At 42.0% G+C, this 14594-nt stretch overlaps 1 protein-coding gene across 1 annotated transcript in view; it reads right to left on the reverse strand.

Annotated features, from left to right (window-relative positions):
• Positions 1 to 14594, reverse strand: part of SCARA5 (scavenger receptor class A member 5) — a 1183581-nt gene that overhangs the window by 650852 nt on the left and 518135 nt on the right. Inside the window, exon 5 of the mRNA XM_069233727.1 lies at positions 4849 to 4929. Coding sequence (XP_069089828.1) covers positions 4849 to 4929 — 81 coding nt within the window. The remainder of the gene's footprint in view (positions 1 to 4848; positions 4930 to 14594) is intronic.

Consider the following 14594-nt stretch of genomic DNA (forward strand, 5'->3'; position numbering starts at 1 on the left):
ACTGCTGCCCTGCTGCCCTCTGACTTTGCTGAGAAGTGCTCTTCAAGGGCTTGGATTGAGCTTGCCTCCTGTTTTCTGAAGTCTCAGGGCCAAAAAGACTTCATCTCTTCAGGAAACTCCATGTGAGCCAAAAATCGACACACAGCCTGCCGGAAGGAGCGCACAGCCATTTTGCGACTGAGAAATCGCTGCACAGCCGAACCGGAATGACGCAGCCCAAATTCCCTAGTGAAGATTTGACGCAGCACCTGCTTTGCAACAGACAATTCACCACACAGCCCTCCCGGATCGACACACAGACGAGCTGGAACAACGCAGATGATTCCCCGAGTAAAAACTGATGCAGCACCTGCTGTGCAACATAAAATTCTACGCATCGCCCTACCGGATCAATGCAACACCTGTGACTTCTTCCAGCACACCCATGATTTCTCCACTTCGTCCTGTCCCATCAAAAAGAACCCCACATCACCGAGAAACGGCGCAAAGCCCTTGCAGTGTGGAAAGAAACCACACATAATCTGTGCCGTAGTGGAAAATCCGACGCAAACCCTATTTTTCCACTCATCTCCTCCTCTGTGGTCTCCGTGCGTGTACTTGTTTGCCACAAACCAGGTACTTTGTGCAACCAAGAGACAATTCTTGATTTCTAAGATTTAAGACTCTTTTTAATCTTGCAAAAGTGATATTTTGAATTCTGCTTATTAAATCTTTATCGTTTTGACCTTAATTTAACCAGATAAATATCTTATATTTTTGTTAACCTGTGTGGTGTATTTTTGTGGGGGTTTCACTGTGTTAATGTATGATTTATTGCACAATAATTTCACACACTGCTTTCTAAATTAAGCCTGACTGCTCAGTGCCAAGCTACGAAAAAGTGGGCACAGGATCATTTGGATTGTGTGTGACTTACCCTGACTAGGATTGTGGTCCCTATTTGGACAAGGGTGTATACCTCTGCCAACTAGAGACCCATTTCTAACATAAATGTACAAATGAGATTTAAATTTGAGCCTTGTCTTTAAAATTAGAACAATGATTGTTGAGGGGCAAATGTTCAACCTATCAGTTAGCAGACAGGTTTCTATGACACGTACTAGACCAAAGTGGAAAAAAATAAACCCTTCTTTGAGCTTTAATTCCACATATTAAATGAAGATTAGCTTAAATGTGAAAGGTTTTCACTCCTGAACCAACAGAAATTACCCTTGATTATTATAACCATCCTCTTAGCTCTGTCACAGAACAGTAAACTTCTCCACTGATGATGGCAAGACACTTAAATTTTAGTTGAACTATTCTAGCCTCCCATCGATTGAACTGCAAACTTATAAAAAGGTTTTTTCTTTTGTTAATATTATCCATTGCTTCTTGGTTTGCAGTTAACTACTTTTCCTGCAGCCTTGGCCATGAAATATGGTGATGCTGCCACCTGTGATGTTCTGAACGTGGTGAAGACCCACAACTCAAACGATCTGCCTGCTAGGACTTCAAAGAACACATCCAAGCAGATTCCCTAGGATCGATGGAAGGAGAGAGGTAGAACTGCAGGCCAGGGAACCTGCTCGGTGGTATTACAGGTACAAGGACAGCAAAGTAATGAGAGAAGATAGACAAAGAAAGAACAACATTCCTCTCAAAGGCTTGTCTGTGTAACGATAAAGCAGAAAATTGTGGAACCGGTTCAGTTAAACAAGTGACAGAGAAAAAGCAGATGTTTTCATTGTGGTCACATCTGTCCAAATCATGCTTTATGAAGGTGTTTAGAAGAGACGAGAAAAATATGTTCACATTACTACAACCTCTGGCAGTTTTCTGCAAATAGCTCCAAAATCTGTCTTACGTTGAAACATTATTTAATTGTTACAGGAGAAGATTTAACTGGAAATATGTATATTTAAATGACAGGGGTATAATTGGTCAATAATATGCATAGACAAACCAGCACATAGCGTGAAAGTATTCGTGGTTAGATACATTATTTAATGCTATTCTTCGGTAAGGTGAAAAGGGTTCCTCCCACAATGCAGGTATATTATTTTTAACCCTCCTCAATCTCAGTGAGTGCAAATAGCATCTCCTGTCCTTTCCTAAGACCACCATTTATTTCTTTGAAAGATCATGAATGTAAAAGGACCAATGATTCTAGTTTGTTGAACATTTTGGATGGTCACGCTTTGGCAATGGAAGAAGATTACTGGGCTTGTCCTGGCTGTCAGTTTTGAGACATCACTCATCAAATGAGCATGTGCGTGAGTGGAATTGTGCTGAATGGTCCCTTAAATCTTTCAATTATTCTATGATTGAAGTCGTGGGCTTGAGGTTTAATGTTCTTAACCAAAATCCCTAAAATGTAAATTCATTATTCAATACACTTAAAAAGAAAAATATTTCACAATAAATTGGAGCTAAACTGAAGAAAATAAATTGTGATTCAAAGAGATGGGCCGATAACATAAATAACCTCAATAGACTGTGATCCTTAAGTTGGAATAATAACTATCTTATTACAATGAAGAAAATTGTATTTTCTCAGAAAAACATTAAACACGCAGAAACCGCATCACAACATTTGCTGAAAATTCTGGTTTCTTTTTATAACCTAGCGACTCTTTATAATGAGGTGAGGCCCTCCCTTGGCTGCTAGTGCAATCCTCTTAACGATTCTTTGCCAGGAAGGTTAACAGCATTAGGGATGGAATTCACAATCAGAGAATCCCAGCTGTTAAAAGTTTCCACCATTTCTTTACAGGAACTCAATCAGTTTCTGGCAGCATAATTAAGCCCCGGGGGATATATTTTGGATTCCTGCCATGTACAGCACTTTCCCACTTAAGCCCTGCACTTGAAGAGTCACTCAGAGACGCTCATTCTCTCCTTGTTCTTCTTACATTTGTCCACTCTAGCTTGCCTGGTGCATGGAGTGAGTTTTTCTTTTTTCCTGTGTTCAGAGGATACTCAGATTTTGCTGCACGTACCTGGGTGTTACTGACTCCTCCGCAAGCAGGCCCTCTCTGGAGCTCATTCCGTGGTGAATGCAAACTAGCTGAAAACTGAACTTGTTTATGAAACTTATCCTGCTGATTTAAAACTTTCATGCTATGGCAGTAAGAAATCTCGGGATCATGACAGATTGCGACTGAATCAACCCCCCCCCCAGGTTTTCATTGCCCTCTTATAATATGTTTGCAGAATTCATTCACACACCGCAGAGGTGCATCTCTCGTTAACACACTCTGCTGCCAAGTGTGCCTCACTGGAAAAAGGCTCAGTTTGGTCCTCATCCAATTCGCAAAATTGCTTTACTTCTTATAAAAAGTGCAAAGTGACAAGTTCTTCAAATCACTTATTTTTTATGTATCTAAGGTGATAAGGGCCAGTTGAGCTGGCAGGGCTTTCAGAATCCAACCATCCACACTCCAAAATGCTTCTGGCCAAGCTGAAAGCAGAAAGAAAGCAACTCTCTTTTTAGGAAAATGCAAGGCTGGGCATGTTGGCAATCACTTGTCTCTCCACTCAGCTCCTGACATTTTATGTAATGCCACAGAACCTTGTAACGGGAAAGTGGATAGATAGATAGATAGATAGATAGATAGATAGATAGATAGATAGATAGATAGATAGATAGATAGATAGATAGATAGATAGATAGATAGATAGATAGATAGATAGATAGATAATCTAAGTGGACAAAACAAAAAAAGAAACCCGACAGAAAAACATTGACATGCTATATGAGGAGGCCCTTATTTCTGAAACATACGTCAGTAAATGGACAGTTTTTACAAAATATCAATAATTGAAGTCCTCCTCAGTCTGGGTTTCAAAAGTAATTCGATGAGTATCCCACAACCAACACTGAATGGCACATAAACTATATTGTGTGTGTATATATATATATATATATATATATATATACATATACATATGTATATATAAATATATATATATATATAGATAGATATATATGTCAAGAGAGAGAGATATTAATTCTACAAATAGGCGTAGAACATTAAAATGTGCGCAATTGCATACTATGAGGTTATACTTTAGGAGTATTTTGACATTTAAAGATGGTCCCCATTTTGGATTGGGAGATTAGGCATTGCTTTGAATAGGCTGGGTTATGGGGGATGTGGAAAAAGATCATGATGGCACATTTAAATTGTGATGTTTGTGGTGTGGGAGATTGTCCAGTGGAAGGCGTCTATCCGAAATGCCTTGGCGTCCTGTTAAAGGTGAAGTACTCTTGCGAAAAAAAATGGATGAATAATTCCCTTATTTTCCAAATGGTAAATTACGGTGGCGTAATGCTGTGAGCCTTTGCTTTGGTGCGGCTGCTTACGATGGGAGGACTTTCATCGACCTGGTGAGATATAATCTATCTATCTATCTATCTATCTATCTATCTATCTATCTATCTATCTATCTATCTATCTATCTATCTATCTATCTATCTATCTATCTATCTATCTATCTATATATCTATCTATCTATCTATCTATACACATATATATATAAAACTAACAATATACGTTTGCTAGACAGAAAGGATAAGGCAAATTTAGGGCAGAGAGTTTATTAGCCACAATTGGTGACACTGATTTGTATACACATAGTTACCCTATATAGTTCTGTATTTTTTCAGTGACTTAGTTATCCTGTCCACATCAAATATACCTTTGTTTTAACATGAGTCCGAAGTCAAGAATTAACAGCTGAGAAAGGATCTGCTAGCTTTTACACAGTTTCAGGAAAGGTTTTGCACACCGCTCGCAACTATTTTAATAACATGTGATCAAGTCTTTAAAAAAAGAACAAAAAAGAAGTAAAACCATGCATTACCACGCATCCCAGGCAAGCCGGGAACTCCAGGTTCACCTTCCATTCCTTCATGTCCTTGGTCACCCTTTGGTCCAGGAGGCCCTGAAAAGAAATAGAAACAAGGTATAACATCCACCAATCAACAATCTAATAAAAAAATGTTTGAATAGTCATATCCCAGATACCCTTGTTAAAATATATCACCCAAAACTAATATAAAAACCTTAGATAGGTATGCCGATTTTCACACCATGGCAAGAAAGTGAAACAGGGGCTGCCAATGAGGGCTTATCAATGTCAAAGCTCCTTGTTAATGCTATCACACTGATGTCCAACAGGTGCATTTACTGGACATTCAACAAAAAAAATATTATACAGCTGCGGCCCACCTGTACAAGCAGAGGGACCATGCCTCCTACCTTTCTCCCCATCCTGATGAATCTGTCAGGCAGAACAAAGGACAGCCTGACAGACACTCTTCTTGTTACGGTCATGCAGCTGGGAGCAAGACATGCTGTCGTGGACTGCTCGTGGGCTAAGTTGCTGCCTCCCCCATCCTGTCCCCTCACCCTGGTTTGCCATGTGGCAAGGGATCACAATGGTGGTGGTCTTGCTGCTGCCTTCTGACTGCCATCTGATTGGGCTCCTCAAATGTTGCTGGGATGAAACGTGCCAATGTCAAAATGGCCGCCATCCTCACATACTAAACTAAGATGGCACCAGCCTTTGACACTAGGTTAAGATGGCCGCCATCCTCAACTTCTTGCATGGATTTGGAGCTCTCAGCAGCCATCTTTCTTCCTGTATTGTATAAGGGGCCCAGTTGATGTCATAGCATGCCCGCTATTCCGACTTCTCTAGACCTGACAGCTGTGGCATGTGAGCACCCAGGAGGAGGGAACCTGCGATGCTGTTCGACAAATCACTGGTAAGCGAGGGATGGGCTATCTGGGCAGCTCGATTCCTCCCTGTCTCTGTGGCATTGCAACTTGGCACACACCTTGGTGAAGGAAAGTAAATGGTAGGAAATACCTTGATTCTTCTGGAAGATGGATTATTGGAGCGCAACTGGGAACTATCATTTGTGGGTACACATCATGGCAGATACTCTCCGATTGTTGCATTACAGTACAGTATATTCTAGAACTTTGCCTTGTGAGCCCCAGGGTGAAGCAACTCTGAGTGTGTTACGAATGAAGTTTGATTATTGACAAACAATGTATTGAGTCTTGAGTGCAGATTGCAAGCGAATCATACTGCAAACTGGTGTGCACTATTTCCAGGCTGTGATGAAAGGTTTGCTGTCATTAACCCTGATGCAATCTCAAACCTGTGTGTTCTATGAGTTCTAATTACATAACTCCTGAATCTAAGAATAAGTCAAGCAGGGCAATAAGTATTCAAGTTGTAAAGGGCTCCACCAGCTGTGGTGAAAGGTGTGGGATGACTAACCCTGATGGCATCACAGTTGTGTACGTTTTATGACTACTGATTATGTAATGATTAATTCTGATGGCATCTCAGTCTTGTGAGTTTTGGTAGTACTGATTACACATCTCCTGGAGCTAAGGAGAGGCTAGGCTCAGAATGTAGTAAAGGTTTGGTGTATACGTGTATTTCCTTTGCGGGTCTCCTTCCCCGCAGTAACATTCCTAATTTCTCTTCCTCTCGACTAGCCACTCTCATAGTCTGTGAAATACCAACCAGAGTCAGAGCTGCTGGAAGGTGGGATTCTGGAAGGTACTGCTCTTGAGGATCTCCTGATCTTAACACATGCGCTAAATGCACAGGCACCTGAGTGCCCGAGCTGAACTTTACCAGGCTGAGGATTTCAAAGCCCTGTATGCAGGACCTCCTCAGCCTGTCAAAAGTTCCTTGAGGACCTCTGCCTCATGGCAAGGAGAAGTGTCATTGATATGCTCGGACCTGGACGCTTCAGTTTTAAGCCCTATCATGCCCCGGGCTGAGTGTCAATCAGTGGCACCTCGTCACAGAGTGGGGTAGAGACAGCAAGTCTCATTGACCCATACCACTCTGTGACGAGTGAAGAACTGCTGCTTCTTCTCAAGGTCGGCCAATGAGTGAAGGCTGCTGTTCCAACCCTTTTGGGGCCTTTGAGGCTACCCTTCTAAGCTGTAGTAAAGGTAAGTTTTATGTTTTTTTTTTATGTTTGGTGCATGGGTGTGAGTATGTATAAATGTATGTATGTGTATTTGTGAGTGAGTGTTGTAAATGGGTGCCTGTGTGGGCAGGTGTGAACGCATGGATGTGAGTGTGTACATGTGCATGTGTTGCTTCTGCCCCCTCCCTACTAAAATTGCCAGCCGCCATTGATAGCATAGTCATCATGGACATATATTTACCACTAAGGTGTAGGAGCAGAATGGCCCATTGTCGATATTATTGGTAAAGTTAGAGATGACAAAATGCAGCAAATAAATGATCTTTTTGATAGTGTGTGGTAATATAAATATCTGTCCACCAACCAGGTGCTTGGAGGTTTGGTGCCAAGAAGATGAAGGTTTGGGTGACCGGGAACTGATCATCCCTGATGGAAGAAAAACTGAAGCAGAAGAGGTTTTACCACCTTATTGTTGAATATGGGTATGTGCTTTCTGAAAGGCCCCACAGAGTTGAATAATCTGTCAAACTGTACTTTTAGACAGGGGTGCAAGAAAAGTCTGATAGACTATGCATATAAATGCCGAGGCATGGTGCAAAGTGACCAACTTAAAGATAAGTCCTAGAATTGAAAGCGACCACAATGCTCTACCTAAGGGCAGATCAGAAGAAAAGTAGGAGTATGACTATCCGGCTCTCGTGAGTTTAGAAGAGTTGAGACCCGGGCATCATCATGATGGGAAAAAAGCATTGTTCTGGATAACAACGAAACCCTAAAGAGGGAAGGTAGTAAAGTGGAGCTATCAACTTGCTTATTATGATGCTGAAAGTCAGTCATATCTGAAAGTATTCTCAACAGCCTGAAGGAAGCGCAGAAACTTACCTCGCTCTGAAGCATGATGTTTGGACTCAAGAAAGAAATACAAGAAAAAGGCAGCAATGCAACAATATTATTGCATGCTGCAAAATCAAAAAATGTCAAATTGTTTTGAAACCTTATTTGTTCCTGGCAGGATCAAAAGATTGAACATCAGACTGGGGCAAACACACAGTTAGCACATTTCAAAGATCTGGTAAATCAAGAACTTGATAGATCCTAGTGTATGCCAGAGAGTGCAGATGAAGGTGATGTCGAACGCTTGCACATCCTCCCTCCTGAGGAGACAAGAGCCATAAGACAGCGATACCAATAAAGCCCCTTGTCCTGATATAGTTCCTGTAGACCTTTTCCAAGCAGATCCAGAATATTGAGTAGGTCTTTTGGTCAAGGTCTGTAATGTAGCACTGCAGACAGACCATTTCCTGCAGTCTTGCTGATCTGCCATATTGGTCCCTCTGCACAAAACATCCAGCCATACTGATCCTGCAATTTATAGCCCCAATGCCTTTTTAAACAGGGTGAAAAAATACTTAACCGGGTGCTCCTGAGCCATTTGCAGGGCTGGGTGGATGCACACTAAACATTAACTAACTAGGCACTATAGACCAAGCGTTCCATTTACATCCAATATGAATATGATGCAGTCAGGAAATGCTCACTATATCTCACTTTTAGCCTTCCCCAGAGTGGGGGGATTGGATGATAAATCACCTAAGTGCCCATGCAATGGTAAATCTCTAATTTTTACACTGCATTTTATCTTTTTGTGGAGATTTTATATTATATTTTAAAACCTTTACTTTTGTCACAAAACGTTTTTATTACCTGGATGCTTTCAATTATTTATGCAAGCTTGATACAGTGGATTTATGTCAGACAAATGAAGGGAAACATAGACGCATTTAGAAGGCTTATCCTATGAGGCTGAATAATGATCAGTCTTAATGTGTTCTTTCTATTCCTTTTCACATCATCTCATGATCTATGACATGAAGCTGACTTGATGATTGATGATGGACCATGAGCATTTATAATTATCTGTAAGTCTGCTGTTCCCTGCACATAGCATGGATACTTAGGGCCTGATTACAACTTTGGAGGAGGTGTTAATCCGTCCCAAATGTGACGGATATACCACCAGCCGTATTACGAGTTCCATAGGATATAATGGACTCGTAATACGGCTGGTGGTATATCCGTCACTTTACCGTCACTTTTGGGACGGATTAACACCTCCTCCAAAGTTGTAATCAGGCCCTTAGAGTTGTTTATATATGTACTTTAGTTTATCAATGAATTCTTGTATTTTGATGAATATGATGGTACTTACAGACACTGACAACGCATTGTGATAATAGCCTGTGTTGCACTTTCTGTGATTCTTTTATGGCTTTTTTGTCCCAATAAAGATTTAACACTGACTTATTGACCTCATGTTTCTCGATCTAAGAACTGTCATTGATCTGGCAGCAAAGGCCAAAGTTCTGGAGTACAATCCAGCAGTTGAGCGTTGACCTGCCTTTGCTGTCAACCATTAGAGATCTTCATTCCTGCACACAGCGAGGGTCCAATTTAGTTCCAAAGGGGAATGCAGTCCTCCTTTCCGTATCCCCACAGGAGTGTGGCAAGACTGTGTTGTGCACCCCTTCTCTTTGATTTTTTTATAAACAATGTTACTACCTGCCAGGAGGGGTCTAGTCTGGAGACTCCAAAACTGCTCAGTGTGAAGGTCCTGATTTTGTTGTATGCGGACGACACAGTGTTGATGTCTTTGACTGAAAATTCTACGCATGCTATGATTGAGAAATTCTCTGAGGAAAAAAAAATTGTCTATTAACATAAAAACACAAAGTTATGGTGCTGACATTTGGTCTACGAGTGAAGAGATAATTTCAAATACATGGGAAAAAAGATAGACCAGTTTAGTGCCATGGTAGGCCTTTTCATCGTACTCTGATAAATCTATAGTCAAGTTTAAGGCATGATGCAAAGCTTTACTGAGAGTCACGTAAAGCAGTGGTTCCCAACCTTTTGACTTCTGTGGACCCCCACGTTATCATTACTGGAGCCAGACGACCTCCACTGAATCTTTTTTGGAGTCCGGGGACCCCCCCACTGAGTCATTATTGAAAGGTGGGCACCTAATCTGGTAACATTATTGAATTTTCTAAGCGGTTGCGGACCCCCTGAAGAGGCTTCGCAGACTCCCAGGGGTCCCTGGACCACAAGTTGGGAACCACTGACCTAAAGAATAAGTAGCCAACCACCATTCTGAAAGTTTATAGGCAGAAAGTGGTTATAACAGCACTACATGGTGCCAAGATTTGGGGTCAATACTTACAATTTGCCATGGAAGTATTATGTTTAAAGCGCATAAAATGCCTCAGTTGGAGGGGGCATGAATGCAAAGTGCTTGGTGGTCTAGGCTTGAATCATTTATGCGAGCACCCCAGTCAAATTGATGCTGGGAGCTTTTAAGCTGTCAAGGGAAAGGTAAATGAAATCTACCATAGCCCTTTGACTGCCAATTATTTCGAGTCTTATACTCGACGTCAAGTGCCATACTTAGAAATGTTACATCTAGAAATGAAGCACATGCTATGTTTAAAATTTAGACTGGGGACTTAACCACTTAGTCTATTGTTCTAAATTTGTTGTACATCTATCCCAACTCTGGACGTGTACATTGGGAGTAGAGACTCGGTTCTATGTTCTGTGCTTTTTTGCTAAAAGACATCTGGCCCAAGACAAAACTGGCTCCTTCCTCTATTTAAGAAAAAAGATCTTAACCATGAGACCCTTTCATTATGTTGTAGGATAGATGATATTGCCATTGTCTTCCTATACATGGTCCACTTGGCTTATCTTGAGGAAAGAGCTAGAGTGAGTCCTTATCCATCATCTGTTTTGCACAATGTCACTACTTTCCCAATGTGTTGTTTTTATATATGGCTTGTATTGGTCATCGAGAGGAAATAGCCAGAACGATTTTCTGTCCATTGCCTGCACCGTTTAACATCATTACATACTTAATTTTCGTCTCTTTTAGACATCTCTAAATGTATTCCGATGAATGAAATGGAATGAACTGTATAAACATATTGCTATTATTGGTAGCTGGAAGCCTACTGAATTTTACCGAATATGCATTTTGAAAACGTATTCAATTTTAAACTATATGGGGCCTGATTACGAGTTCGGGCATTAACACCTCCGATAAATGATGATACCACAAGATACGTTATTTATTGGGTGCGATAAATAACACCTATAATGAACTTATGGGGAATAACATGCCGATGTTGGTGTTTAACGCACCAAAATCTGCATAAAGGGGCAAATACTGTATCATTTCCCTAGTTAAATTTCTGCAGGTTTGACCTTCCGAAATATATCGAATGTTGCGTTATTTAACGCATCCTATAATTATCGGATTTGTAAAATAAAATCAAACTCGTAATTCCGTCCTGTGCGTAAACAGGAGTTTACGCACAGGGCGTAATTTAATGAGCCACTAATAGTTATGACCTATGTTTCTTGTTTTTGCTATTTTATGGCTGTAAGCATCAGTAATGTTAGTGAACTGATTGATATGCAATTCAAACAATTAAAACACTACACAATATCAATAAATTCTTACCCTACTTTACAACTGTGTGCAGTCATTACAAAACATTTAGATCTAGTTTGTATTGTCATCTTGTATTTGTATCCTACATCCTCTCCAAAGGCACTGGCTTCCATTAAAGCAAGTACATAAGTTAACCGCACACTGCTGCAGGGCGCCTCCTTCAAATCAGACACCAAATATGTAGTTGAAAGCCAATAGCATCATCATAGTTGAAGAACTGTACAGATTGGTTTAAGACACAATTTGTTAGTCTCGGTCAATATATTCGGTTTAGCAGATTTCACATATGAATAAAACAACATTCTCTCATGCAAAGACAAAGGCGCCAGTGAATTTACAAACTTTTATGTCTTCCTGGTCTTTGTAAGTATAAGCTTTTTTCAAAATAACAGATGCAAGAGACATAAACTGGCGAACTGTAGCCATGCAGTGCTTTTTCATCCACATTAACAAATAGGAGCGACCTTTAAACCAGTTATCTTCTGCCACTTCGTCTAGGTGACCAAAGCATCAAGTTTTCTTTTTGCTATCAACCATTCACAAATATTTAATCGATTCCCCACCTACTCATGGGTTCTATTGGGGATAGTGATTGTATGTGGCAACTTAATATGACCTGTCTGCTCTACACAGACCCCTATCACAATGGAACACTTACAAATTTGACCTTTGGAGTACAGGTTAATAATCGTGCCACATCCTCTGTTGCTAGGGATTAACTATCAACGAGGGTGTGAAGGTGCATCGCCAATAAAGATGCCCATGTCCTGTAATATAGTTCAAAGTTGTGCCTATTAGTGGTTTCTTGGTTAAAACCATCCCACTATTGTTGGAATGGATGGAGAGCTCTGTTTGCTCCTTATTGCAACTTGCCCGGAGAGGTATCCCTTTAGGGATTCCGCTCTGGGCAACACAGGTTTTTGGGTTTTCCTGGCTTAAATTTATCGATTACTCCAACTCCTGGGCTCTGGTGATTCTGAGCCCAGAAACAATGACTCCGAAGACATCTGGGAAGCTCCAGAGGCTGAGGGCAGCTTCTGCCTCCCTCTCTTGCCCACCTATGTACTTCATCCTGGGGTAGCAGAAAAAAGCTCCACTCCGCTGAAGCTAAAGATCTGTGCCATCCTGCCACCCACCATCCTCCTCCAGCTCCCACAAAGCCAAGAACAAATACAGAAAAAAGCCTACAGCATTTTACTCATGGGAACAGTCAATACCAACGGGCAAGTGTGCTCGCTTTGTGTGTCCCCAGGGCACTTTGGTATTACAGAAAGGGCCGCAGATGCTTGTGCAGCTCCTTCTGTAATATTGACAGTGCTGGGGTACATTTAGCACCAGTCCTATCATGTCAGAGCTTTCCCTTATGCCCCCATGCAAATGAGGGAATCACTTTGCCTCTGCTCCCGCGCTGTATTACAGATGCGGGTGCAGAGGCAAACATGCCCTTAGGAGGCGCATTGAAAGTGCGCTACAAAACGGTGGCGCACTTTCAGTGCATCTCGCAAAGGCAGTTCTCTGGAGGGGAGAAAGAGTGTCCTTGGACCGCCCAAATATCGCCCTGCAGGCGGGTTCAGTCACTCACTGCACCCGCCTGCAGGGGGATCTCTAATCTATCTTTAAAGTGCAGGGGGTATGCCATGTGCACTGTGAAACATGGAGCGGCTTTGAAGCAGCAGTTCTCATCTCACTTCAATGCGTTGCCCTCAAGGCAGTGAGAGTTTACTTCTGCCCTGAGGTTAGAGTGATCACCATTAATGGGTGCACTTGCTCTGTTTGCACCTGGCGCAACTGTTTAAAGGTGCATCATGGCGCAAACAGGGATAGTGCGCCTTATGGTAATACAGGCCTAGGTAGGCATTCTGCCTGAGTAAGGGAAGGAAGTGCGATGGACAGTGTAGAGCAAGATGCCACGAGGTGAGCGCTCCCAGAAGCAGAGGAGCATCTAAGAATGAGGGAATCTATTAAATAAAAAATGTGGCATCTGTGATACTCATTTGGAGGGACTTTAATATAAAACAACTGGATGCCAAATGTGACTCAAACGCAAGGCTTTATTTTAGATTCTACACAATTCACCTGTTGGCTATAAGCACGTCAGCACAATGCAATTGGTGACAAAGCAGGGCAATGCAGCACACTCAGTCAAAGAAAGATACAGTTCACCAGTGTGACCAGTTGTAAAACCTGAAGTCCATCCTGAGCCCTGGAAAGCATCTTGAGATATGCACAATGTACAGAAAGGTGGAACTGGAGACGTGGAGTACAGGTGACACGTCGCAATCTTGCCGTGCTGTGAATGTTCATTGTGAGGTGGGCCAAACGGAGGTCTTGGCAGCGTTTCAGTGCCAGGCAAAGGTCTCACATGGTCTTGCCAGCCTCACAAAGTAAGGAAAAAGAAAGTTGCAAGGGCCTAAGGGTTGCTAGCTACATTAATAAAACGTGATATATATACACAGGCACAAGAATACATAAAGTACTTGGCTGTCAGGATTGAAATGCACTAAAAGGAAACAAGCCAAAAAGATAGAAAGAGGCACTTCCCTTCTTTCAAGCTGTATGAGAGAAGTAAACCTCTTTAATCAAGGGACAGCAAGTTAACCCTTTCACTGCTATTGTGTCTGAACAATACTGTGCCAGAGCTTTACAAAAAATTTCATGGGGTAGATGAAACACCTCTTTAGTCTTTGGTTGCTTCCATACACACTATGGGCCTCATTGCAAGTTTGGCAGTCCTAAGACCGCCAAACTCACGGTGGAGGTTGGACCGCCGCAATCCTGGTGGTCCGACTGCCAGATCATGATCCTGGTGGTCGGACCACCAGGAGGCTGTCGCCCCCATCAGGTTTAGGGAACCCGACGGGTTGCCTGCGGTCAAAGTAATGGTCAGCCACGGTGGTGCTGAGTTCAGCACCACAGTGCTGATCACCTCCACTCCCTGAGGGAGCCAAGGGCAAAGGCGCACACTGTTTCCACCGGGCTGACCAGCGGAAATGTCATAATACAATATTTCCACCAGTCAGCCCAGTGAAAACATCATAATACGGCGGTGATGAGGCCGCTTCCTTGATGGCTGCCTCACCACTGCCGTATTGGAGTTGTGTAGGTTCAACCGCCCAACTCGTAATCACTTCCTAG

This window comes from Pleurodeles waltl, chromosome 5 (genome assembly GCF_031143425.1).
Source record: "Pleurodeles waltl isolate 20211129_DDA chromosome 5, aPleWal1.hap1.20221129, whole genome shotgun sequence".
NCBI lineage: Eukaryota > Metazoa > Chordata > Amphibia > Caudata > Salamandridae > Pleurodeles > Pleurodeles waltl.